General features: G+C 55.0%; 1 protein-coding gene across 1 annotated transcript in view; it reads right to left on the bottom strand.

The window, feature by feature from the left end:
* Nucleotides 1-11,230: 11,230 nt before the first annotated feature.
* The window catches only part of CDH22 (cadherin 22), a gene marked incomplete at both ends in the record, with an annotated part of 76,421 nt that continues 59,988 nt past the window's right edge, over nt 11,231-27,663 (bottom strand). Inside the window, 4 exons of the mRNA XM_080716765.1 lie at nt 11,231-11,775; nt 15,972-16,223; nt 23,483-23,600; nt 23,708-23,829. Of these exons, the coding sequence (XP_080572891.1) occupies nt 11,231-11,775; nt 15,972-16,223; nt 23,483-23,600; nt 23,708-23,829 (1,037 nt within the window). The remainder of the gene's footprint in view (nt 11,776-15,971; nt 16,224-23,482; nt 23,601-23,707; nt 23,830-27,663) is intronic.

Here is a 27,663-nt window from a genome sequence, read left to right as displayed (position 1 = left end):
AAGTTTCTAGATTCCAAAGTGATAATTCCTCCTTCCTTGACAGGTTGCCTCCTCTTTACCTATTACTTTTATTTTTCCTATCCTCCCCGAGGTCCTTGGGAGGGGAGGCGGGGGACCCTGAGCTCCTAGGGCCCGGGAATGTGGCAGAGCCGCCCCGCCCTGGCTGTGGCGCTTTCCTCTCTCCTTCCAGGAAAAAAGTTTGAAGTCGAATGGGTCCCGAGGTGGAATATTTTCCAAATGTCAGTGCAATCTGCGGCACATTACAGCTAAATGCGATCATCTCGCGCCAACTCTGAATGTCAGCGCGCCGACCGCGATGGAGTGACAAGCTGCGGGTTGACAGGTGGGGCCGTGGCCCCCGCTCTCCTGGGAAATCAGCCTGGCCGAGCAGGAAGACGGGCTGTCTCTGGGCTCAGCAAGCGGGGGCCAGTGGGGCTGAAGGGGTGCCCTGTGTGTAAGCAGGCTCCAGTGCCCCCCACCGGTCCCTGTGTGTCCGTGTGCACACGTGCTCAGAGACACCCGGGAAGGTGGTCACTAAGCACAGCTTGGGAATCTGCGGGCGGCTGGTCTGCGTGCTCTTCAACAAGGTGACACTGTAATGTGACTTTGTACACATTACTGGCCCCCCTGGGATGGTGTACACACATCTGCACTCACCGACCACGAGACCGTGGGTATCTGTGTGGATAGAGACACTCTCTATCTCACAGAGCCGCTTCTATTTGCCGTGTACCATCTTCTGTGCCTATGTGTGTAGCTGCGTGTGTGCACGATTGTGCGTGATTTTGTGATAACGTGACTGTGTGTGCACGCACGTATATGTGTAGCCACAGACACCTATCTAGCTCACGGAGCCTCGCATCTGCTGTGTGCCGCTTTCTGTGCCTATGTGTGTAGCTGTGTTGTGTACAATATTGTGTGGTTCTTTGCAGATGTGATTGTGTGCGCACACACACTGTTTCAGGTCATCTGTGCACGTGCGTGTGCATTTCTGAGCTTGGAAATCCCATCTCAACTACAAAGGAAGAAGAGAAAGTGGAGGGGGAGGGTGCTCTGCCTCACTGCCCTGGGGCGGGGCGTCCTGATGGCTGCCTGCTCAGCGGGCCTGTGATTGGTTGGGCGGGATGGGGATTAAATTGCCTCCAATTACAGAAAGCAAATGGTGAGGCAGGCCAGAGGCACCAGGCGTGAACGCCAGGGTCCGCCAACCACACCGGATTAAGGGTCTGCTTTGCAAATAGCCTCGCTTGCTTGTGTGGGTGTGAGGGCTGTGAGCACCTGCCCGTGTGCTCGCGTGGGGGGCAGGCTAACACGTGTGCCCAGGAGGACGCACAAGAACAGGCGTGTGCTTTGTGTGGCCACAGGTGTGGCCGTGTGTGCATCCGGAGGGCTGTCACTGCACCCGTGTGTGTCCATGTGTCTGGGGGTGGTGCCAGCCGTGGAGGCTGTGAGTTTGTGCCTCCAGGGCTGTGAGCCTGTGTATATGTACAGGATTCTGCATTTGTCCGTGAGAAAGGGGCTACGTGTATGTCTCTGTGTGTGACTTCAGATGGTGGGTGAATCTCCATGGTTCTTTCTCTGTGTGTGGGGTTAAATCAATGTTTATGAGGGAGAGGGGAGGGAGAAAAATATCCCTTTCCCAGATGGTGGCCAGAGTTCAGGATAGGAGCGTGTGTGTGTGTGTGTGTGTGTGTGTGTGTGTGTGTGTGTGTGTGTTACTAGGGACTGAACCCAGGAATATTCTACCTCTGAGCTACACCTCCAGTCCTATTTTATTTTATTTTATTTTTTTTTAGTACTGGGAATGGAATTCAGGAGCATTCTACCTCTGAGTTACACCCCCAGCCCTATTTTTTTATTCTTTATTTTGAATTGAAACAGGGTCTCACTGAGTTGCAGAGGGCCTCACTAAGTAGCTGAGTCTGTTTGCGAACCACGATCTTCCTATCTCAGCCCCCCAAATACCGGAATTACAAGCGTGCACCACCACTCCTGGCATTTATTTTTATTTTGAAACAAGATCTCACTAGGTTGATGAGAATCTCACTACTTGCTGAGGCTGTCCTCAAACCTGTGTTCCGATCATCCAGGACAGGAACTTTGATAAAGGGTGGGAGCTCTCATACCAGTGCCTGTCGACAAGGATCACTCACACCAGAACAGTATATGTGCCACACTCACACCAGTGCAGGTGGCCAGGAAGCACTCAGACCAGTACATGTGGACAGGGAGTACTCACACCAGTGCAGGTGGTCAGGGAGCGCTCACACAGTGTGGGAGGACAGGGAGCGCTCAGACCAGTACACGTGGTCAGGGAGTGCTCACACCAGTGTGGTGGACAGGGTGCGCTCACATCAGTTCAGGTGGACAGGGAGCACTCACACAGTGCAGGTGGACAGGGAGCGCTCACACCAGTGCAGGTGGACAGGGAGTGCTCACACCAGTGCAGGTAGACAGGGAGCACTCACACAGTGCAGGTAGACAGGGAGCGCTCACACCAGTGCAGGTGAACAGGGAGTGCTCACACTAGTTTATGTGACCAGGGAGTGCTCACACCAGTGCAGGTAGAAAGACAGCAATCACACCAGTGCAGGTGGTCAGGGAGCATTCACACCAGTGCAGGTAGACAGGGAGCACTCACACCAGTGCAGGTGGAAAGACAGCAATCACACCAGTGCAGGTGGTCAGGGAGCGCTCACACCAGTGCAGGTGGACAGGGAGCACTCACACCAGTGCAGGTAGACAGGGAGTGCTCACACCAGTGCAGGTGAACAGAGAGTGCTCACACTAGTTTATGTGACCAGGGAGTGCTCACACCAGTGCAGGTGGTCAGGGAGCACTCACACCAGTGCAGGTGGACAGGGAGTGCTCACACCAGTGCAGGTAAATAGGGAGCACTCACACCAGTGCAGGTGGTCAGGGAGCGCTCACACCAGTGCAGGTGGTCAGGGAGCGCTCATACCAGTGCAGGTGGACAGGGAGCGCTCACACCAGTGCAGGTAAATAGGGAGTGCTCACACCAGTGCAGGTGGTCAGGGAGTGCTCACACCAGTGTGTGTGGACAGTCTTCCTTCCTTGAACAGACCCTTGGGGAAGTGCTTTCCAAGGACAACTAAATCCCAAGGGAAGAGAAATAAGTGGTTTCTTATCATACCTTAAGATTCTTCAGTGGCGCCTCCCCATAATCCTAGTACTGGGGAGGCTGAGACAGGAAGATCACAGGTTTAAGGCCAGTCTCAGCAATTAGGAGACTCTTAATAACCTAGCAATATTCTGTTTCCAAATAAAAAAAAAATGAAAAGATCTGGAAGTGAAGCTTGGAGGTAGAATGCCTCTGGGTCCATTCCCAGTGCAAAAAAAAAAAAAATAATAAAGATTTTATTTTTTTATTTTTTATTTTTATTTTTATTTTTTGCGGTAGTGGGGATGGAACCCAGGGGCATTCTACCTCCGAGCTACACCCCCAGACCTATTTTTGATTCTTTATTTTGAAACGGGGTCTCACTGAGTTGCAGAGAGCCTCACTAAGTAGCTGAGGCTGTTCGCGAACTGCAATCCTCCTGTCTCAGCCTCCCGAATGCTGGGCATGTGCCACCACACCCGGCTCAAAAAATATTCTTGAATGTGAGAGCCAGAAGGAGCCGTGGGGATCAGTGAGGCCACCTCTTTCAGTTGCCCCTCCTTTACAGTTGAAGAAAATGAGGCCCACGTGTTTCCTCCCCCTCCACCTGGTCCTAGTATGCCTTAGAATCCACACTTGGGCCTCTGACCATGTCCCTGGCCTATTTTGCTCTTACAACGGCAGCTCTCGTGTGCACCCGGTCTCCAGCAAATCTTTCTCCAGGGCCCTCCTCTTTCTGAGCTCCAGTGCTGAATTTTCAAATTCTGTGCCCATGGCCGGCAAGCCTCTCGAATCAACACGTCCAGAATCAAACTGACCTCGCCTGACCCCACATCGGAGGCTTCTCTTGGGTTCCCTGGCTCATTACCAGCTCCGCCGCCCTCGTCGCTCAAACCCCAAGCCTTTGACCTTCCCTATCCACCATCCCCACATCCAGCCCATTGCTGGCTCCTGCCTGGTCTCCCTTCTAAATATTTCTCTAATCCACTGCTGCTGACCCAGTTTTGAGCTTCAAAGTCTTCTCTCTCTGTCTCTATCTGTCTGTCTGTCTCTCTCTGTCTCTTTCTCTCTCTTTCTTTCTCTCGATCCTTGTGTCAATCTTCTGTGTCAGCTACAGTTAGGTTTAGGTGTTTGGGCCAGAAGACAGAAGTTAACGTTGACTCCTATAAGTTGGAAGTTTCTTTCTCTCTCCTGTAACCCAGGTCTGGAGATGGGCAGGTCGGGGCTGGGATGGTGTCTCCACGAGGTTGAAGAAATTCAAGTCTCCTTTCTAGTTCACTGTCTGGCTATTTATAGGCTATGGCCCCTATCCTCTTGACCCAAGGTGGCTGCTTGAGCTCCAGCCCTCTTAGCTATATGCAGCTAGTAGAAAGGCAAAAGGGACAGGAGAAAGAGACAAAAGATGTGGGTCAGCAGACTTTTAAGGAGTGACTCAGAAGCTGACCCATGCTGATTCTACTTAGACTGCGTTGACTAGGACTCATTCTATGCAAAATATAGTTGAGATGGAGGCTTGGGAATGGACTTATTGTGATGGATGGCCACGCGCCCAGTTACCCACTGGGGGTTTTCTGGCTAAGGAAGAAGACAAGACTGTGACACCTCTTTCCATCCTCCCTCTCTCTGCTTTTACCATCTAACCTGTTTACCTCTGGACATAGTGGTCAGGACGATCTTTCTAAAATGAAAATCTGTATATAAGATTGCCACATTTAACAAACAAAAATACAAGATTCAAGCTGGGCGTGGTTGTGCACCCCTGAAATCCCAGCATTGGGATTCACTGAATGTGAATTTCAGATAAGTGATGTGTACGTTAGTTGTTATTTACCTGAAATTTTTTTCCTCACCAATGGCCCATATTTCTGGGTCAGCATGATCCACAGGCCTTTCACGGCCATTCTCAGGAGAAGGCCTAAGCTCTCAGCAGGGCCGCTGGGGCCGTATGCCCCCCCCCCCCCGGCTTGTGCAGGTCTTTCTGCCTAAACCTTGCTCCTCCGAGCGCCCAGGCCTTTGCTTCAGCGGTTCCCCTGCTCTGGGATGTCCTTTCCATCTGAGAAGCTTCCAGAGGGACCGCAGCATTTGCCCCTCCACGTTCCTGGATACGTGTAGGGGTGGGACATCATCTGCGTGGAACAAGTCCAAGGCCACACAGCAAATGAGCCAAGACTGCAGCAGCCTCTTGGGCGTTAGGACTCCCAGCACAGTGCTCCGTGCGTGTGCCTCGGCCTGTGTGGGCCCCACCTGGGATCACTGTCCCTGGAGCCTTTATTCTCCGACATCTTCCATCCGAGCCTGACGTCCCTCGGCACGCAGGGGGTTAAGCCAGCCTCGGAGCTGGGAGCCGGAGCCCATGGCGTCCTTCCTCACAATAAAGCTAATGAATCCCTCCTTGCTGTTTTCTCTTGCACAATAACATTTGATCATCATCTGCGCAGCAGACGAGAAGTTTGCGGCAGATGCCGTTCTGCGTGAGTGGCGATTTCTGTGTGTGGGCACGGCTCCCGTGGTCCCAGGCACACCTGACAATCCGGGGCTGGGCCAGGCTGCACCGGGGGTGGAGGGGGGGCATGCGTACACCACGCGCTGGGGCTCTGCCTCCCGCCACGTGTGGGAGACGGGCTTTGGAGGCACGTGTCCGCCGCGTGCAAGCTCGTCTGTGGAGGTAGGAATGCGTGGCGTGGCCGTGGGCGGGCCGCGCTGGCCCCACCGGAGGTGCACGTGGACAGAGGTGGCTGAGGACACGTGGCCCCAAAGTGGAGGTGTGTGCATCTCGGGGGGGGGCAGCTGCACAGGGCCATGCACTCTTGTGCATGCGTGCATACGTGGTGCAGCTCTAAGCACTCATGCAAGGAGGCCTCTCTGTTCAGGTGCTTGGAGGCGATCGTGTCTCTTATCTCCACGTACAGATCCGTGTGCTCACGTGTGCAAACGACCCTGGACATCGTGTTCTTAGATTTGGGGCTTGTCACTGATTTGCTGAGCCCACATCTGCAAGCAAGTGTGCGTATGCATTCTAAGTGCGTGCAGCTATATGTTCATGTGCACTAGCACGTCTGAGAGTGTGCACACACACTCACCGTGCCTTTGAACGGGAGCCTCTGGGGGCCCCATCTATGCACACGAGGGCGTCCCTGCCGGGAAGAGTTCGCTCACTGCAGAGTCCCAGTGGACACGTGTGCATGCCTGGAAGAGAACATAGCCAAGGGAGGCGTGGATGTGCTTTGCGTGCAAACACACGCATGCACACGAGGGCTTGCCTCCAGTGACCCATCTGCAGGCCTGTTGGATCCATTCTGCATGCGTGGCTGGAGCATCCGCGTGCCCGCACCCTGAGCACAGAGGGGCACATGTCTTCTGATATGCCCCGTGCATGCACACGTGTGCGTGCACCGAAGCGTGAGCCCCTTGCCTCAGAGCGGGCTGACAGGGTCACATTTTCCAGAGGCTCGGCGGCCAGCGACAGAGCCGGCCTGAGCGCGCTGGCTGGCAGGAGGTAAGCGGAGCTGCCGACTCGTGACCCGGGGTGGGCGGCGATGACGGCTGGCTGACAGAGGCGGGCGCTCGGCCGCCCCCGTGCCAGCGGCGTCTCTCGGAGCTGCCCGAAGCAGGAGGCGGGAGCTGCTTCTTGACCTATGCAGCTCGGCGCTGCCTTCCCACCCCCTCAGCGTGAGGAGTGCTCCGGGGACACGTGTGTGTGTGTTCACGGCCGAGGAGACACGACCAGGCTCGGACGTGGCAGCCCGCCCCGCGCCACCGCTGCCTCCGACCTCTCCCGCCTCTCCCAAGTTCCTCCGGGTGGGTGGTCAGGGCCAGGGCAGGTGAGATGGTCGCACGCCCTCCACGCTTTGTCCCCTGAACAAGTGCCCCTTCCTCTGTGGCCACGGGTCCCGTGTCTCGCCCTCAGAACACACGGCTAATGGAAGTACCTGGTTAAAATTAAACAAGGCACCTTATGTAAAATACTAAGCATAGGGAGCTTTATCTGTGTTAGTATTAATTATACACAGTGCTTAGCACAGCACCCGGCATTCAGCAGGCGCTGCGTAAGTGCGTCCGTCATCATTACCATCATCGGTGTTCATATTCCTGGTTCTGAAATTGTTGGCCAATTATACATCAGTTCTCTCTCTCTTTTTCTCTCCTTCCTTCCTTCCTTCCTTCCTTCCTTTTTTCTTCTTCTTCTTTTTTTTTTTTTTTTGTAGTACTGGGGATTGAACCCAGGTGTGTTCTACCTCTGAGCAACACCCCCAGCTCCTATTTTATTGTATTTTACTTTTTGTCGTGAAACAGGGTTTTGCTAGGTTGCTGCAAGTCTTGCCGAGTTGCTAAGGCTGTCCTCAAACCTGCGATCCCCCTGTCTCAGCCTCCCAAGTACTGGGATTGCTTGGGAGTGCCACCGTACCCGGTTTATATATCAGTTCTTACTCTAGACCCTGGGTGGCCTTTGTCCCGTGGTAATGACGCTGATGGTACTGGGAGGAGGATTTCTTTCTTCTCATTTTCTAGATATCTAGAAGGGCAGCCTCTTTGCCCTCTGCCCTCCTTGGGAAAGCCAGTGTATCCACCTGGAGCTGAGAACTGGGGTGGCCATGATCTCCACCCAACATAGGGAGACGATTTGGCCCTCTTGGGGAACTGCCAGATACCCCAAAACTGTGCCCCCCACTCAAAGACCCTTCCCCATCACCACAAATCATCAGAAAAGCTCATGATGTGCTTGGTGTGAGCAGACACCTCATGCGACCTACTGTGGGGGCCGGAGCTCCTGTCTTTACTTGGGGCTTGACCGGTGGCCTGCAGAAACAGCAGGCCATACAGGAGCTGGGGCGGAGGGGACTCAGGAATGTCGCCTCCCCCTCCATGGCCCCCCTGGAGCTGATAGAAATCAGGGGAAGGCTTGAAGCGTGCTCAGAGCCCCCTGTGTGCTGGGCTCTGGGTGCCACAGATCAGATAGTGCCAGGCTGGAGTTCCCAGGTCTCAATCTTTTTATTTTTTGTTTTTGGTACTTGGGGGACTGAACCCAGGGCTATTATACCTCTGAGCTACACCCTCAGTACTATTTTATTTATTTTTGTTTTGAAACAGGGTCTCACTAAATTGCCGAGGGCCTCAGTAAGTTGCGGAGGCTGGTTCGAACCACGATCCACCTGTCTCAGCCTCCCGAAGACTGGGATTACAAGTATGTGCAGGATGACACCTGGTCCGGGATTCTATCTTACATTTCCACTTAGTAGCTGTTTGATCTTGGATGCGTTACTTAAGTTCTTTGTACCTCCTTTTTCTTGTCTACAAAACAGGGGCCACAGCCGGGCGTGGTAACGCGCGCTTGTAATCCCCGCACTTGGGAGGCTGAGACAGGAGGATCGCGCAGGTTCGAACCCAGCCTCAGCTACTTAGTGAGGCTCTCAGCAACTTGGTGAGACCCTGTTTCCGAATAAAATATTAAAAAAAAAATAGTTCTGGGAGTGTAGCCTGGAGATAGAAAAAACCCTGGGTTCCACCCCCAATACCACCAATAAATAAATAAATAAATAAATAAATAAATAAAACAGGGGCCACTCTGTTGGGTTGACGTGAGATTAAATGGGTTAATTGCACCCGACGAGCTCAGTGCCCAGGGAAAGGCTCGGAAGCCACCGCCGTCAGAGCATCTTGAGCTAGCCACAGCCCACGGAGTCGGTGTTTAGAACTTTACGAATAAGCAAATGGGGGTCCAGAGAGGGTAACTAACTTGCCCAAGGTCACACAGTGGGTATACAGCAGAGCAAGAGGCTCAGAAAGCGAATCGGGCCGAATAAAGTTCTCTGTTGCTGGGGAGGTCCTGGACGAGGTGTCCAAAGGACCCGTGACTCCCTGTCCTGGAAATCCTTTGGACACGTGACTCTTGGCAGAGTCAGGATCTCAACCAGAATGTGCGGAAGGAACAGAGACATGGAGTCGGGGACCTGTGCAGTCTCAGCTCCGTCCCCTGCCAGCCATGTCCTTTATTCCTCTGAGTCTCGATTTCTCCCACTGCGGTGTTAGGTGGCAGTGACCAGCCTCGGAACCGTCCCTGGGCACCGTAAGATACGGCGGGGGAAATGATGCTCCCAGGCATCCCCGCCGCGGGCACCCTTGCTGGGCTTCGGCTGCTATGTTCAAGTTCAGCAGAGCACTGCTTTCCTCAGCCTGGCCCTTCATCCTGTAACCCAGCGCCTGGAACACACTCTTCCTGAAGCTGCCCTGTGCTCTTGCTTGCTGAGAAAACTTACACTCATTCTACAAGACCCAGCTAGAGCCACTTCTTCAGGGAAGCCCTCTGGGAACTATCTAAGGGTTTCCAGGACCTTGTTCTGTTAATTCTGCCACATCTGTTTTCAAACACATCATTGGTGTTATCTGTTCCCAAGTCCCCTTGACTCAGCCCAGCTAAGTCCTGAGCTCCTGGATGCAGGGGCCATTGGCGGTGCCTACCCTGGATGAGACCACGTAGGGGAGAAGACCGTCAGGCCTGCTGGCCCCCTCTGGATCTCCCATGGCGACCTTGGCCAACGTGGAGAAAATGAGTGGACGCTCCCTGGCGGCATCGGAAGCGAGGCCAGGAGCATTTCTTGAACAATGTCCACGTGTCAGGAAGGCACTGAGCTCAAAGCTTCACCTTCACGTCTCCCCTAAGCCTCCACAACCCTTGGCCAGAGAAACTACCCCCACCTGACAGAGAAGGAAACGGAGGCTCCCGCAGCCGAGGGTGTCAACGAGGACTGCCCAGCGGGGATTCACGGCACATCGGTGCGGAATGAATGAATCACTGGGGAAGGGGTGACATCTTTTTTCTTTTCTTTTTGGACTGGGGATTGAACCCAGCGGCATTCTACTCCAAGCTACACCCCTGGCCCTATATTATTTTTTATTTTGAAACAGGGCCTAAGTGGCAGAGGGCCTCACTAAGTTGCTGAGGCTGCCGTGAACCTATGATCCTCTTGTCTCAGCCTCCCGAGTACTGGGATCACAGGTGTGCGCCACCACGCCCGGCTGCAATTGACGTCTTAGGATCATGGTGTCAGAGTTGGGAACTCTTGGAGATGCCTTAGCTCTGGGGTTGTGGGGGCCCATGGATGGGGAGACTCGTGGGTTCCCAGACCAGACAGATAAGATCCCTACTATGCCCCGTGGCTTGCAACCCCTCCGTCTTTTGCCAACCCTTCTACCCAGGTCCTGGAGCCACCCGGCTGGTCTTGCCTTGACCCCTGCCAGGTGTCTTATTTTGATGTGGCCCGAGACTCTGGTTCCACAGAGGTTCCACAGTTGCTGGGGCCATCCCTATCCCTCTCTCGGGGCAGAATCGGGAGCTGAGAGTCGGGACTCCTTCCTCCTGCCTTGGAGATGTGGATGAGGAGACGGTGCTCAGAGCTGGGGCTCGACACGCGGGGCTTCTAATAACCACAGAGAGGACCGTCGTAACAAAGGCTAACATTTACTGAACACCTACTATGTGCCAGGCACTGCCCTACCCTCTGGACGCACACGAAACCTTTTTATGCTCACACTTCTTCGAGGTAGGTCTGTTATTAGCCTCATTTGACAGACGAGGAAACAGGCCCAGAGAAGCGACGTGCCTTGCCCAGCGGTGCCAGCGGCGCTCTCGGAGCTCACTTGGGCAGGTGTCCCGGGACAGGCCACACGCTTCTCTGGGGGGCTCTCCCCATCTGGCACCCGCAGGACCCCACCTCATGGCTTCTGTGACGGCTGGAGATGGTCTCCGTTCGCGTTCCCGCACACAGTAGGTGCTTAGTAAATGCACAGCCCTTTTTTCCTCTTAACTGGGATGCGAGGAAGCCGGGGCGGGGGCATCTCCGCAGTGTCCTCGCTCCAACATTCGCCTCCCAGGCGGCGCCACCTCCCTGTCCCCTCCAACCCCAGAGCCACGCAGCCCGGTCTCGCTGCGCGCTGTTAATGCTGGCGGTATTTCTGCACCTCCAGGCCTCAAAGCTGGACCCCCGGGGAGGGGGTCAGAGAGTCTGCCCCAGGCAAGTGCCCCGGTGTCCGGCGAAGGGCTGAGCGGGGGGAATGCGCGGTCCTGGGCCCCGGTGCATCCCCGACGGGCGCGCCCCGACGGCACGGCGGGGGCTAGGAGGCCTGGGCCTCGTCGTCCGCGCGGTGGCCGGCGTAGAGAGCCGCCAGGGGCCTGAAGCGCGGGCCCCAGCTGCTGAGATAGGCGAAGTCCTGCTCGGAGCCCGAGGAGCCGCTGTGCAGCGAGCTGAGCGAGGCGGCCGGCGAGTCCGCGCCCTCGAAGGCGTACGTCTGGAAGGCGTCGTAGGGCGGCACCGACAGGTCCCCGTCCGCCAGCGCCACCTTGCGGCGGATGAAGTCCCTGAACACCGAGAAGTCCGGCTCGGGCCTGCCCTGCGGGAGCGAGTGGCGCTCGGACGGCAGGCCGGCCTGCGGGGGGCTGCCCGCGCCCCCGCCGCCCCCGCCGCCGCCCGCGTCGCCGCCCTTGAGCTCCCCGAAGTCGTAGAGGCTGCGCAGCGCCGACATGTCGTAGGCCTCGGTGTCCTGCTCGCCGCCGCCCTCGTCGTTGTATTTGATGACGTTGTCCCGCATGTCCTCGTCCTCATCCGGGCTCAGGTGGCTCTTGTGGTGGCGCCTGAGGGTGAGGATCAGTAGCACCAGCACTGCGGGGAGAGGCGGGGCGCGGAGTCAGCTCCCTGCATCATTGGGGACCCCCCCCAACCACCACCACCATGTCCAGTCCTCATCCTCAGGCTGCTTCCTGGATTTCTAGGTTTTGTTTTGTTGTGTTGTGGTGCTGGGGATGGAACCCAGGGGCACTCCACCTCCGAGCCACACCCCCAACCCGGTTTTTTATTCTTTATTTTGAAACAGGGTCTTGCTAATTTGCAGATGGTTTCACTTAGGTAGCCCAGGGTGGATGCAAAATTGCGATCTTCCTGTCTCAGCCCCCCCCCCCCCCCCCAGTACTGGGATTACAGACTGTGCTTCCACGCCCAGCTCTGCATACTAGCTTTCTGGGTTTTTAGCACCTTTCTTTTTTAAATTTATTATTATTATTATTATTATTATTATTATTATTATTATTATTACTACTTGGTGCTCCTGGGGATGGAACCCAGGGGCATTCTACCTCTGCGCTATACTCCCAGACCTATTTTATACTCTACTTGGAAACAGGGTCTCACTAAGTTGCTGAGAGCCCCACTAAGTAGCTGAGGCTGGCTTCGAACCTGCGCGATCCTCCTGTCTCAGCCTCCCACGCGCTGGGATGACAAGCACACGCCACCGCGCCCAGCTTTAGCACCTCTCTTACAGCCAGAATGGAGTGGTGAGCTTCCCAGTTCTGGCAGCGTGCAAACTGAGACCAGATCAGCACTGGCACTGGGGGGACAAGCAGCATAGTTGAGGGTTTTCATGGCGTGGAGGGCTGGATTCAGTCTCGGAGGTCTCCAGCCTCAACTCTAAAAGATACGCCCTGCCAGGCCTCTAGGTGCTGGGGGCTGGGGCAGCTGAAAGAAGGATGATGGATGGAGCTGGGGAGTGAGAGCTGCCCTTGACCATGACCTCTCTCCCACCCTTGATCCCTCTGCCTGGTCCAGAAGTCCTGTGGTCTCAGGTCTCAGGTGGAGACCCTTAAGAGCCCTCCCCAGGGAACTCCAGGCCAGATTCAGCACCTTCATCTCCAAGTCTCCTGGGAAAGGGTTCCGCCATCTGTCACGCTGGTTCTCTAAGTGTGGCCCCTGGGTCAGCAGCAGGGCAGCCCCCTCGCCCCCCACCCCAGCTTGTGAGAAATGCAAATCTTCAGCCTGGTGTGGCGGTGCAGGACTGGAACCCCTTGGGAGGCTGACCCAGGAGGATGGCAGGCTCAGGATCAACCCTGCGGAGATCCTGTTTCCAGATAGAGCTGGGAGTGTAGCTCAGACGTAGCATGTCCCTGGGCTCAATCCCCAGCACAAACTAAAATAAAACAAGAAGGACATGCAAATCTTTCAGGCACCTTCTGGAGCTGCGGGGCGGGCCCAGCAGCCTTATGCTTCCAACGAGGTCTTTGGGTGATAAAGAGTGGAGATCGCAGTCCTATCACAGACCAGTACCTGTTGCATCTCCCCAGACCCCGAATGCACACCCCAACCTACTCTCAAGGACCTGGGAATGCTTCCCTACCTTGGTGCTGAGGCCGTGCCAGCGTGTAGCAAACGCTCACAGCATGTTTGTTGAATGAAATAGTTGAGAGCTGGGCGTGGTTCCGCACGCTTGTAATCCCAGTACTTGGGAGGCTGAGACAGGAGGATCACAGGTTCGAGGACAGCCTTGGCTACTTAGTGAGGCCCTTTGGAACTCAGTGAGACCCTGGTTCGAAATAAAGCATAGAGCCAGGCGTGGTGGTGCACGCTTGTAATCCCAGCATTCAGGAGGCTGAGACCGGAGGATCACAGTTCACAGCCAGCCTCAGCTACTACTTAGTGAGGCCCTTTGGAACTCAGTGAGACTCTGTTTTGAAATAAAGAATAAAAAATAGGGCCGGGGGTGTAGCTCGGAGGTAGAATGTTCCTGGGTGCTATCCCTAGTACTACCAAAAAAAAAAAAAAAAAAGTTGAATGGATAGATCTGTCTCCTCTTGGCTTCCAGGACCCTTGTTTTCCTCCTTTTCTCACCTCAATGAAAGCTCTTCTCCATCTTCTAAGCAAGCTTCTCCTGCCTTTCTGACCCATTAGCCCCAGCTGCCCCCGCACGCCACACCGGCTCCCTGGACGCGCTCCTCCAGTCTCCTGCCTTGAAGTTCTATTTAGAAACTGACAACTCCCATATCTCAGGCGCCAGCCCGAACCGCTCCCCGAAACCTGGATTGTACACCCAATTTCCTACTCGACATGTCCTCTCGGTTGCCCAAGGGAATCTCAAACTTAACGTGTCTAAAGTAGAAATAATAATCCACCCTTGATGCCCCCCATCTCAGTGATGGGGGACCCAAACCTTTCAGGGTCTCAGAGCTTAGAAAAGTCTTTCGTTCATTGATGAATCCCAGCGCCACAAATCTCGCACATAGGAGGGACTCACCAGATGGATTATACATAAATGACGGTGGACGGGTGGATGGATGGACAGGCAGATGCTGGGTACCGTGGCAGTTAGGGGTTAGACAGTCTTGCTGCTCTGGGGCCAGAGCCAGCTGCTAGAGCCACTGGGCAGGATTCCGGCTTACCGCCTAACAAGGTGGCTCAGGGAGGGGGCTGGGGCCAGGGCCAGGCCTAGAGGGAGGGAGGGAAGGTGTCAGGAGAGAAGCACTAAGATGCATGGGCAGCTTCTGGAGCTGGAGGCTGGGAGCTGCAGAGGGGGATGCCCGCGGGAGCAGATGGTGGGGATGGCGGGCGGCGGGCAACAGATGTGCCAGGCCTGATCAGCGATTCCGCCCGTCACCTTTAGAGCACTGATGTGCACTTTCTTCGTTTGTGGGCAATTAGGCAGAAATTTGTTTGCACTGCCTCGGAAAATGAAACCGCTGTAAAGAGCACCCTCTGGAAAAAGGGTTTTGGAGTCATGGGCCGGGGCAGGGAGGGGGGCTGGGCCTCCCTGCGAGGCGGAGCCTGCCCAGGCCCTCTGCTGGGCCCTGAGGAGGCATAGCAGGCCCAAGAGGATGGGCTGTGACCACAGCAGGGGGCAGGTGACCTCTCCCAGGGAACTGAGCCGCCTGTGTACCCTTATGCCAGCTGCTTGACCTCTGAGCCTCAGTTCCTTTCTAAAAATGGGATGATGTGCTCGGTCAGGCAGAAGAATATTTACATTCCTTTCTCTCCACCCCCCACCCAGGGATGGGCATAGAGGCATTCTACTTTCCAGCTATACTCCTAGCCCTTTGTGTTGTTGTTGTTGTTATTGTTGTTGTTGTTATTATTATTATTATTATTATTATTATTATTATTATTTTGTGGTACTGGGTATGGAACCCAGGGGTATTCTACCTCTGAGCTACACTCCTCCCCTATTTTTTATTCTTATTTATTTATTTATTGTAGTACTAGGGATGGAACCCAGGGGCATTTTACCCCTTAGATACATCCCCAGCCCCCCCCCCTTTTTTTGGTGGTACTGGGGTTCCTGTAAGTCCTTCTACCTCCGGGCTACACTCCCAGACCTATTTTTATATTTTTATTTGGAAATAGGGTCTCTTAAGCCAGCACAGCTGGTTTCGAACCTGCACGATCCTCCTGTCTCCGTCTCCCAAGCGCGGGGATTATAAGCGAGCGCCACCACGCCCGGCTTCCCAGCCTATTGTTTTATCCTTTACTTTGAATCAGGGTCTCACTGAGTTGCAGAGGGCCTCACTAAGTAGCCGATGCTGGCCGCGAACCGCGATCCTCCTGTCTCAGCCTCCCAAGTGCTGGGATTACAAGCCTGCGCCACCACGCCTGGCTTCATTGTTTTTTATTTTGAAACAGTGTCTCTAAATTGCGAAGGCTGGCCTTGAACCTCCAATCCTCCATCTTAGCCTCCCAAGTACTGAGATTATAGGCGTGCATCACCACACCCAGCTCTATATCCTCTTTATGAAGAATAAAACAGGGGCTATAGATATAGGAGAACTTTAAACAATATAGCCTTGGTTTTTGAAACACTGGGAAGGAGTTCGGGCTGCCGAGAGACGGGAAGTATAAACTGAATCCCAGTGGGGGGGGACCGTCTGGAGTTCACGGGGGCTGCACTGGGCGCAGGAGACCTCCCACGGCACTTCAGCTTAGAACTCGGAGATCATTCAGGCCAGCCCCAGCTTGCACAGAGGGGGAAACTGAGGCACGGTGGGGTGTCAGTGGGAAAGAAACCCAGGGCTGCAGGACGGGTTGGCTCTAGGTGGACTCACCGACCAGGATGAGGACACAGACCAAGAGGGCGATGAGGGCGCCGGGGCTGAGGGAGGCGGCCATGACGAAGGCCGTGGTGTTGCAGGACTGGATGGCGCCGGCGCTGTCGCAGCCGCAGACGCGGATGGTGAGGGTGCCCGTGCTGCTCAGCGTGGGCGGCCCGCTGTCCACCACCAGGATGGGCAGGAAGAACACGTCCTGCTCCTGCCGGTTGAAGCCCACGTGCTGCGTGTGCACCGCGGCCGTGTTGTCTGCACGGGGAGAAGCGGGTGGCGTGTGACTCGGGCCACGCTCCGCCCCCTCCGTCCCGGCCCCCTCCCGATTCCACCTTGAGATTCACCTCTCTGTGCCGCAAACCTCCGCCTCCCAACTCATGGCGTCTGTTCCTCCAGCTTCCCAACAATTGCCCCCAGCCGCGGGAAGGTCCTGTCCCCAGCCATGCAGCCCACGGGTTCACCCCCAGCTGTTCCATGATTCCCTTCCCAGCCGCCTAAGCTGCCGTTTTCAGCACTTCAAAGACGCCTGGTCCACGCGGTGCCAAGGTACTGTCCCCAGCTATTCCAAGATTCTGTCCCCAGCTGGGCCAAGGTCTTGGCCCTGGCTGTGTCAAAAAAATGTCTTCCCCATTCATCTCCACAGCCTGCTTTTGTTCTAGTTTCGACTTGAGCTGTCTAATGCCTTCTGACCCTCGGAGTCCTGGGGTCCTTGGGCTCTCATTTGCTGGGCCCTGACAAGTCCGGGGACATCACAGAGGCCTGGGGGCGGTGGCTGGCCTCTGCCTTTGTCAGAGGGGGCTCTCTGACCTTTGTGCTGGCCAGGAGTCCTGCAGCCAGCTCAGGAGTCTCTCCTTAGGAGGCTGAGTCAACAGGGATGGGAGTGTGGCCTCCAGGGCCTCAGGAGGGGACCTGACAGCACCAGTTCTCCTGCCCCACGCTTTTCCTTGGCCCTGGTACAAATGGGGCTCACTGCATGGCTTTGGCCTGTAAAGCCAGGCAAGGCTCAGAAAAAGGCTGGGCAGGTCTTGGGATACAGGCTGGGTGATAGGTGATCCCCACTTCCTCCGCCCCTTTTGTCCACCCACAGCCCGTTGCGTGGGTGGCTCCTCTCAGTTCTGCACAACTTGGCGGTGCAGAGAACTCACAGCCCCTCGCTGGCCACAGAAGGGGGCCCGGCCTGCCTTCAGAAACCCCTTTTGCTTTCTCTCTGCCCACAGTCTTTGCTGGGCTCTGATCTGAGACTTTGGCTGCCTGGGTCCCTTCTCCAGTTTCATGGCCCCAGATGGTTCAGACCAGCCTGCTCTTGGATAAAGAGGGGATCCCGAGGCCCATTGGTTGCTAGCTGGGAAGGGAAGTCAGGGTCTAAAATGGGGGCTGATCCCTTCCCCAGCAGCCCTCCCCCCATCTCAGAGTTCCTCATGGTAGACACAGCGCAGAAGGAGCCCTGGGAAGGACTGGCTCGTGACCTCGGGCACATCTAGGAAGGGGACTAGGCGTTCAGGGCAGACGAGATGGATCGGGAGTTGACAGCTGCCCACAGGCGATGGGCTCATCGGATCATTCTCCAACTTGTGCGCAGCACTGGCACATTTCCATAGGAATGTAAAATGCCAAGTGTGTCATTTGCTAGCTGGGAAATCTCAGCTCCTTTGGACCTCGGAGTCCTCAGATGTAAACCGAGAAAGGGGATCTCCCGCGGGTGTGAGGGTCCAATGCGATAATTCACGGGTCACACTTGGAAGAGCTCCCAGCACTCAGGAATTCCCCATCATGCTGGCTGTGTTTTTCAGACTCGGTCCCCATTTTCCTGACCCTGCACCCAGACCTGCTTCCTGCACAGACCTCCCCGCCTTTCCTACAGAAGTTCCCATCTCTGGAACACCCTCTCCACCTCCTTCCCTGGGCAAATTCCTCATCTGTCACGCTCCAGCTAAATGTCACCTCCTTGCCGTGGCCTCCTTTCTCCGCTTCCCTGGGAAGGAAGGATTTATGGTCCCCGCTCCCAGCTCTGACGATGCAGGTGCCACGCACACTTCCGTTACGGTTCTTGTCACCTTGTATTAAGGCAGTGCGTGTCTGTCCCCCAGTACCCGGCCAGCTGGGGCCTGGCGCTGAGCCAGTCCAGAGCGAAGTGTGACTTTCAGGCCAACTGCTGCTCGGGGGCCAGCTCCTCGGGTTTTGGCTTGGACACTGGCCCTCCTGTCAAAGGGTGGGTGACCCCAGCTGTGAATGATCTGTCTGCCACTGGGGAGAAAGGGGGTTCAAGGGCAAGCAAGCCAAAGAGAGAACGGTGTGGGCCCCATTCTCACTGAATGGATGCTCTTTTTGGCGGTATTAGGGATGGAACCCAGGGGCACTATACCTCTGAGCTACACCCCCAGTCCTATTTTTTAGTCTTTTTAGTTTTTAAACAGGGTCTCACTGAGTTGCAAAGGGCCTCGCTAAGTAGCTGGGGCTGTCTGCGAACGGCGATCCTCCGGTCTCAGCCTCTCGAATGCTGGGATGACAAACGTGCGCCACCACGCCCGGCTTTATCGGATGCTTTTTTGATTGTTTTGTTTTTTGTTTTTTTGGTGGTATTGGATACTTTTTAATGAATCGAGACTCTGTGGGCACTTTATTATTATCATTATTATTTTTCGGGGTATTGGGAGCCAGGGGCATTCTACCTCTGAGTTATACCCCCTGCCCTATTTTTTATTCTTTATTTTGAAACAGGGTTGTAAAGGGCCTAAGTAGCTGAGGCTGGCCGCAAACCGCGATCCTCCTGTCTCAGCCTCCCAGATGCTGGGACGACAAGCGTGCGCCGCCACGCCCGGCTGTGTGGGCACTTTAAGTACATGGTAATGTTTAATTCTCCCAACCAAGAGCTGGGGCAGAACTCCCGGTTCTTGTGCGGGTAGAAATGGAGGCTCAGAGAAAAGAGACTTGTTTAAATTTATCTTGTGAAAGGATTCATTCCTCTGTTCATCTGTCCATCACTCTCCGTCCCCCACCCCCATCCATCCCCCACCCATCATCCATTCGTCTGTCCATCCACTCACCCAGCCATCTACCACCTGTCCATCTCTCTTCCCCCAGTAGTGAGTGAGTGTGTGTGTGTGTGTGTGTGTGATGTTGGGGGTTATTAGGCATTGGATCCAGGGGTGCTCTGCTCCTGAGCTACACTCTCAGCCCTATTTTATTTTTTATTATGAAACAGGGTCTCACTAAATTGCAGAGGGCCTTGCAAAGCTGGCTGAGGCTGGCTTGAACCTGCGATCCTCTTGTCTTAGCATCTCAAATACAGGGATTACTGGTGTGTGCCACCACGCCTGGATGTAGCACATCATTTTTTTTTTGGTACTGGGGGTGGAACCCAGGGGCTTTTCTACCACCAGGCTATACCCCCAAACCTATTTTATATTTTATTTGGAAACAGGGTCTCACTAAGTTGCTGAGAGCCTCACTAAATAGCTGAGGCTTTATTTATTTATTTATTTATTTTTGCGGGTCTGGGGATAGAACCCAGGGGCATTTGACCTCTGAGCTACACCCCCTGCCCTATTTTTTATTCTTTATTTTGAAACTGGGTCTCACTGAGTTGCGGAGGGCTTCACTAAGTAGCTGAGGCTGTCTGCGAACCGTGATCCTCCAGTCTCAGCCTCCCGAATGCTGGGATTACAAGCGTGCGCCACCACGCCCGGCTTGAGGCTGGCTTTAAACCTGTGTGATCCTCCTGTCTCAGCCTTCCAAATACTGGGGTTACAGGTGTGCGCCACCACACCTGGCTATCGGTGGGGTTTAAACAAGGAAGCCACCGAGTGGGTGCCATACCATCCACTCACTCAACAGCAGATATGAAATGAGCCCCATCTTCATGTCAGGCCTAGTTTAGGCCCCGGAGACACAGCAGTAAAGTCCCGGCCGAGCCTCTCTTCTCAGCAAGGGAGCTTATGATCTAAAACAGGAGAGCGGGAAAGAAGCCGCCTGCGTTCTGCGCCGTATGGTAGCGGCAGAGGAGGCACGGAGAAGCAGGCTCTGGCACAGCCGCCAGTTACCCACCGAGAACAGAGATGTTTGTGTCTCAGGTTGCTGTCTTTGGCCACGCAGCCATATGTTCTGAGCGCTCTGATCCCTGCTTCTCCTCCACCAGATAAACGGGATTCCCTGAGCATCAGCCCTGAGCCCGGTCCAGCTGCCTCCCAGGCAGCAGCTGGCTCCTGCCAGGGAAGCCGCTGGCCTCGCCAGGCCCCACCCACCCCGCCCTTCCAGGCGGGATCCTCGCCCAGCTCTGCATCCATCCATCTGGCTTGACATACATCAGTGTCAATCGCTGGCTGCAAAAGCAATATTTATAAATCACGTTTCCAAACTGGCTACACATTTGTACAAAGAAACAGATGGGTTGGGGTAGCCGTTTGTCACCTAGGATATTTATACGGTAAAGAGGAGGGGGATTGGCTCTTTGCGGGTATGGGCTCGGGGACCGGAGGACAGGATCTTCCGTGGCTTCTCTGACCTCAGCACACTGCGGCCGCCTGGAGTTTATGTTGGGCGGTCATGGGAAGGGAGCTCGGGCAGCCCTAGCCAAAAAGAAGCAGCTGGGGCCGAACCTGGGGTGAGGGAGGACCGGGCTACCTGAGCCTCCTGGGCCAGCCCAGGCGACCACTCCAGTGATGCCATAGCCAGGTGCACTGGTTGTCAAATCCTGAGGTACTTCCACAAAGGTGTATATAGCCACGCTCGGAGTCCCCCAGGCCCTTCCTGCCCTCTCAGCCTTCCTTCGGGAATCCCTCAACTCCAAGGCAATCGAGCCATGGAAGGGTTAATGCCAGGCGCAGGGTCAGGTCCTTCCCGATTGGTTATCTATGCTGCTACTCTGGCTCTTAGGTACTTTTATTATGGCTCCTGAGGATGCAGGGGTCTGGCTTCAGAGGCCACCAAGGTCTCTCCTTTTGGGGGTGGTGGGGTATAAAGGTCTTGGGGTGGACCCCTGACCTGTTCTGGGGCCAGAAGGAACTAGCGTGATCCAGCCCCAGTGCCTTTCTGGCTCCATCTCCTCCCAGTTGGGCCTCTCACTGGCTCTGGCCAGCATGGCCTCCTTCACCCTGCTCTTACCTCTGGGCCTTTGCACCTGCTTCCACCTTGATGGTTCTTAGTCCTGATATCTGCATGGCTCACTCCCTCCTTTGCATTATTATTATTATTATTATTATTATTATTATTATTAATTTATTGTTGTTGTGGTAGCACTGGGGGTTTGAGCCCAGGGACATTCTATTTTTGGGAGGGTACTGGGGATTAAACCCAGGGGCAGTCTACATCTGAGCTACACCCCCAGCCCTATTTTAATTCTTTATTTTGAAACAGGGTCTCACTAAGTTGCACAGGGCCTCACTAAGTGGCTGAGGCTGGCTGCGAACCTGTGATCTTCCTGTCTCAGCCTCTCTATATATACTATAGTACTGGATAGTACTATCCCAGTACTAACCTCTAAGCACTGCGATTACAAGTGTACGCCGCCACACCTGGCTCAGCATTCTACTTCTGAGCTACGCCCCCATCCCTATTTTATTTTTTAAAATTTTATTTATTTATTTATTTTTTATTTTTTTGGTGGTACTGGGGTTCCTGGAAGCCCTTCTACCTCCGGTATACACTCCCACGGGCTACACTCCCAGACCTATTTTTTAACATTTTTATGTGGAAACAGGGTCTCTTAAGCCAGCGAGGCTGGCTCCAAACCAGTGCGATCCTCCAGTCTCTGCCTCCCAAGCGCGGGGATTACAAGCGTGCGCCACCACGCCCGGCTATTTTTTTAAATTTTAAAACAGGGAGGGTCTCACGAAGCTGTAGAGAGCTTCTCTAAGTGGCTGAGGCTGGCTGCCCCCGCGCTCCTTCTGTTTCAGACTCCCAAGTACTGGAATTACAGAATTACAGGTGTGCACCTCCACGCCCAGCTATTATGATTATTGTTATTTGTATATGTGAGTGTGTGTAGTGCTGGGGATTAAACCCAGGGGCATTCTACCTCCAGGCTATATACCCTCTCAGCCCTTTTTAAAAAATTTGAAACAGGGTCTAAGTTGCTGAGGGTCTGGCCAAGTTGTCGAGGCTGCCCACAAACCTCCACCCTTCCCGCCTCGGCCTCCCAAGTGCTGGGATGACAGGTGTGCGCCTTCGTGCCCAGTTCCTCCCTTTCTCTAGCTCCCTGCTCACCCCAGGTCCCCTCGGGGAGGCTGTCCTAGAACATTAAACGCAGTGCCTACTCTTGCCCTGCTTTATTTTTTCAGTTTAATGTAATACATTTTATCGAGCACCTATGATGTGCCGGGCATTGTCCTAGGCCCCTGAGGTCCAACAATGGACAAAAAAACCAAAAACCAAAAAGTCCCATCCAGACATATGTGGAGATGCCCCCGTCCCCTCTCTGCCGGCCACTCACTCCTCACCCTCGGTGTGTTTAAGAATTTAATTTGCCAAGCCGGGCGTGGTGGCACACGCTTATAATCCCTGCGCTTGGGAGGCGGAGACAGGAGGATCGTGCAGGTGCTGGCTTAAGAGACCCTGTTTCCAAATACAAAAAAGTATAAAATAGATCTGGGAGTGTAGCCTGGAGGTAGAAGGGCTTCCAGGAACCCCAGTACCACCAAAAAACAACAACAACAAAAAAAAAAAAAAAAAAAAAAGGATTTAATTCGCCTCACTAGAATGTTAACCCCACGAGCTCCAGATTTTGTTCTGTCTGTCTGTGTCTTTCCAGGGCTCAGTGCTCAGCCTGACATCTGCACACCACGTCCCACTAATGTGCCCTGTGATTACAGAAACGGACCTGCTCAGGGTGCTGGCAGTACTCCGCCATAGCCCTCCTCCCTCCAGAGCCCCCCGGCCACCAGGAAGGATGGGTGTTATCAGCCCCTAGCGACGGATGATGAAACTGAGGCTTGGGGAGGGCCAGATACTTGCAGAGGATGCGTGGGGAGTCAGCAACAGAGCCTGAGCTGGGACACCTGCCCCCCTTGGTCCATCCCGGGGCACAGTCGGTGGGGGTCACCTGTATCAGAGGCTGGTGTGAGCCTGAAACCGCACACTCTATCTCTCTGGGACTCTGGGCAGGGCAGGAAAAGCTTCCTCCAGGGTGGCCATGGGGACCCAGAGCAGGGGCAGGCACCTCCGGACCCGCAGGCTGAGGAGGGCCTGGTGCAGCGTGCTTTTGTCCTTGCTGAGGACGGGCTCCTCTGGACTCTGGCCCGGCCATTCCTGGCCTCTCTGCCCTCTCTGGAGATCTTTCCACCTGCCATTCTCTGCCTTCAGGCAGGACACGCCCCTCCACACTCCCTGCCCCTGGGGCTCACACCCGGGCCAGGCCCGAGGGCTCAACAACAGCCTCAGCCATCCCAGGCAACCCGTGACCTTAGACCTAACACCAGCCCCTGGGCCCCTCGGGTCTTCCATCTGCAAGGACAGAAGAGGGCAGGGAGGCCGGGCCCTCTGTCCCTGCACCGGGGGTGGGTGGACCCCACGTCACTCACCTTGGATGTCGAGCAGAGAGAAGTGGGGGTTGCTGGGCGCCTCTGGCACTAGGCGGAAATAGAAGCGGTGCCCGCCCTGGGGCTCGTCCCGGTCCACCACACTGATGGTCTGGATGAGCTGTGGGGGGGCGGGAATGGCCGACGGTGAGGCTGAGGCCACCTGGGCCAGGCTAGGGGCTCCCTGGCTCACCTGGCCGCGACCCCATCCCTAGCCCTCAGGGGTACCTGGCCCGGCTTGGCGTCCTCACACACAGCTGCCTCGTAGGGTGTGGCCAGCTCTGGGGGATTGTCATTCACATCCAGGATTCGGATCCTTAGGGATGCCCGGGAGAGCTGAGCGTGATTGTCTGTAACAAGAGCACAGAGTAAGGGCACGGGCGTCACGGGGCAAGAGCTGGGCGGCCTGCGTCTGCTGCCAGGGCAAGATTGGGTTGTATAGAGAGTATGTGGGGTTGACCAAGCCGGTGCAAAGAGGCAGGGCCGGGGACAGCTGGGCTTCAGTGAACAATGGGTGTCGTCGCCAGCCATACCAGCGACACCGTTGGCATCATCACCACAACCTCTACGACCACCATCACCGGTGCCGGCCCATGAGCATCAGTACTGCCACCATGAGTGTCCCCCCACCATCCCCACAGCTATGAACACCGTCGCCACTACTGCCACCTCCACCGTTAACACCATCTTCCTGCCTCTACCAGCAAACCCAGGAGTACCACCGCCACCATCCACACCACCACGGCCCACACCACCAGAATCAGCACCATCCTCGTACCCACAAGTGCTGCCCTCATCAACTCTCCACCATCACAAGTACCAAGGCCACCCAGTATCACCAACTTCATCACCACGATGGTGAAGCCCTGGTCGCTGAAGTCATGACCGCCATTACTACCAACACCATCATCCTCTTCACCATCAGCACCACAAACGTGGACCAGCCCCATGATTACTACTGTTACCCTGACCTTACACACCAGGGCCTCCATCACACCCCCGCCCCACCATCACCGCCGAGGCGTCTCTGTCTCTCCTGCTCGCCCCTGGAGCACCCGCAGCTGTAGTTTGCTACACTGTTGCAAAGGAGACACTAATACATGGTTAAGGAATGGGTCAGCTGTCCACTGGACTTTGAAACCTCTGTCCTCTGCACATCCCATCCTGAAAGGGCCAGATGAGTCGAAGCAGGTGGGCCTTGGCCCGCAGAGGCAATACGTCCCCACCCCTCCAGCTGGCACGGCCATCAGGTCAAGGTGGGTGTCTTTATCTTTGAGATACAGCGCAGGGCAGTTTCTCATACACGTACTGAATAAACGAATGAAGCCTGGGAGGCTTGGATTCTGGGTTGTGGCTCTGACCCTGACTCCATGTTTGATCTGGGGGGAAGACCCTGCCTTCTCTGATATCGGATTCCACGTGTGGAAAATGAGCAGGATAGTAATTCAATGACTTGAAGCCAGGTGCGGAGGCGCATGCCTTTAATACCAGTACTTGGGAGGCTTGAGACAGGAGAATCGCAGGTTAGAGATGGACCTCAGCAACTTAGTGACACCCTCAACAACTTAGTGAGATGCTGTTTCAAAATTGAAAGGGCCAGGAATACAGCTCAGCCGCCCACAAAGAGCAAAGTCTTGAGCCTGCTGGCTTTGATTCCAACTCTATCACTTAGTAGCTGTGTAGCCCAAGACAGGCCACTTTCTAGAGACAGGCTGAGTTAATATCCATAAAGTACTTAAAACCATACAGAGCACAAAATGGGAAGCGAGATGGGAAATTGGTTAAATAATCATCCTCACAATGACTCTGGATGTGGAACACCTCATCCCAGCCTGGCCTCTCTGCTGGCCTCCCCCAGCCTTCTGCCTGGGCCTCCGCGCTCTCTGGAACCCTGTCCCCAGCCTTCCTAGCCCCGAGTTCAGCCTGTGCCTGCCCACCTGCCACTCACCCCAGGAGCATCCTGGTTGCGGGGGGGGGGGACCACACCCCACTTCCAAGCAGCAACTCCGGAGATGGGGGCCTCCAGCTGGGCTGGCAGGGAGCTAATTAGAGGGCAGCCTGGGAGGCTCCAGGTAGCCAGGCACCCCATGCGTTTGGGGGGAGCGGGACTGATGGGCTCTTTTTCTCTGAAGTTGGGGGCTCTCTTCATGCCCGACTGCAGCTGTTCATGTTGATAAAGAGAAGCGGAGATGGGAAGGCAGGTGGGGCCGCCTCCTGGGGGGAGGAGGAGCAGGAGTGGGGTCCTTCACTTGCCCAGCCGATCCCCTCTGGAGTTCCCCTTAGCTGGGGGCACCTTATCTTCTCAGTTCACTCAGATCTGCTGCCTCAGGGATTAGAGGGGGCTCTTTCAGGGCGAGAGATGGGAGTCGTGACAGGGAACGCCGGGTGAGCTGTTATTTTTAAGAGCGTGTTGCCGGAGAACCTCAACAGACAGATGGGGGTGCTTTCTGGAGGAGGGGAGGAGGCAGGGCACAGCCCACAGCCTGGAACCTGCGCCTGCTGCCAGCTGAGGCAGGGGTGGGGGAGGGAGCCAGCCGGGCCGAGTGCCCTTCATGGGCAGCACACCCCACAGTGGGTGTGCGGGCTGAGGGAGAGGCGTGACCTGCGGTCCTGTGGGCCATGCAGGCTGCTAGGGTGGGGTAGCGCCTCCTGGAGCACGTCCCACTGCTGGGGAGACCCCTGTGATTGGCCCATTGCAGTGCCCTCTCCAGCTCTTTTTTTTTTTTTTTTTTTGGGTAGTGGGGATTGAACCCATGGACATTCTACCTCAGAGCTACACCCCCAGCCCTCTATTGTTCTTTATTTTAAAACAGGGTCTCGCCACATTGCAGAGAGGGGGCCTCACTAAGTTGCTGAGGCTGGTGGCAAACCTGCAATTTTCCTGTCTCAGCCTCCCAAGCGCTGGGATTACAAACGTGTGCCACCACACCTGGCTACCGACCTCCTCTTTTAAAATGTCACAAACACTGGGCATGGTGGCACACACCGGTAACCCCAGTAGCTGAGAGGCTGAGAGCTGAGATGGGAGGATTGCAGGTCGAGGTTAGTCTCATCAATTTAGCAAGGCCCTCTGGGGGTCAAGCTTGGAGGTGGAATACCTCTGAGTTCAATCCTCAGTACAATAATAAATAAATAAATAAATAAATAAATAAATAAATAAATAAGCAAGCATCACCGATCATCCCTTGGGAAAGCCCTGGTCCTTTGGCTGGTGTGAGTGAGGGTCTCGGATCTGAGAGGTGGGGACTGACTGAGTTTGCTGAAGAGGTGTCCTCCCAGGTCCCCGAAGCTGCCTCCTACGGAGCTCGTCTGAGGGAGGAAGGAGCTGGCCTGCCACGCCCAGAGCCCTGGGGCAGTGGGATGCCTTTTCTAGGTTGTTGTGGTGGTGGTGGTACTGGGGATCGAACCCAAGGGCATTCTACCTCTGAGCTACACCCTCAGCCCTATTTTATATTATTTTTAAATTTTGAAGTAGGAGGGGCTGAGCTACTGAGGCTGGCCGCGAACCTGTGATCTTCCTGCCTCAGCCTCCCAAGTACTGGGATTACAGGCATGTGCCACCATGCCGGGCTCTGGGAAGCTTTTAAAAAATAACAGCGCCAAGTGTTTGGTCATTGATTTTTTTTTTCCCCAAACAGTTCCCCAAGGGACTCTAATGCGTATCAATGATTGCAAACCATGGGATGACTGATGACGATGATGGTGTGTGTGTGTGTGTATGTGTGTGTCCAACCTGATGTCTCACCTCTGATTGGTTCCTCCTAAGCCCTCCTGCTCACAATTAGCATCACTCCAAATAATTGGCAATAGTAATTTCTAGTTATCACCTTACAGACTTCTGTTGTAAAAAAAAAGAATCCCCCAGATGCTTAACCTTGACCTCAGTGAGATTTCCCCATTTGTAAGCCTTTTTCTTATTGCTGACCACATGTGAGCCTTGAAACAACCCGCAGGAGAGGTGCAGCTAAACCCATTTCGTAGATGAGGGAGCCAAAGCCTGTCAAGAAGCAGGAATTTTCTTTTTCTCTTTTCTCTTCTCTTTTCCCTCCCTTCCTCCCTCCCTCCCTCCCTCCCTCCCTCCCTCCCTCCCTTCCTTCCTTCCTACCTTCCTTCCTTCCTTCCTTCCTTCCTTCTTGTGTGTGGTACTGAGGATGGAACTCAGGGGCATTCTACCTCCGAGCTAC

The sequence above is a fragment of the Muscardinus avellanarius genome (assembly GCF_963383645.1).
Source record: "Muscardinus avellanarius genome assembly, chromosome: 19".
In the NCBI taxonomy this organism is placed as follows: Eukaryota; Metazoa; Chordata; class Mammalia; order Rodentia; family Gliridae; genus Muscardinus; species Muscardinus avellanarius.
This window is presented reverse-complemented; position numbering and strand designations above follow the sequence as displayed.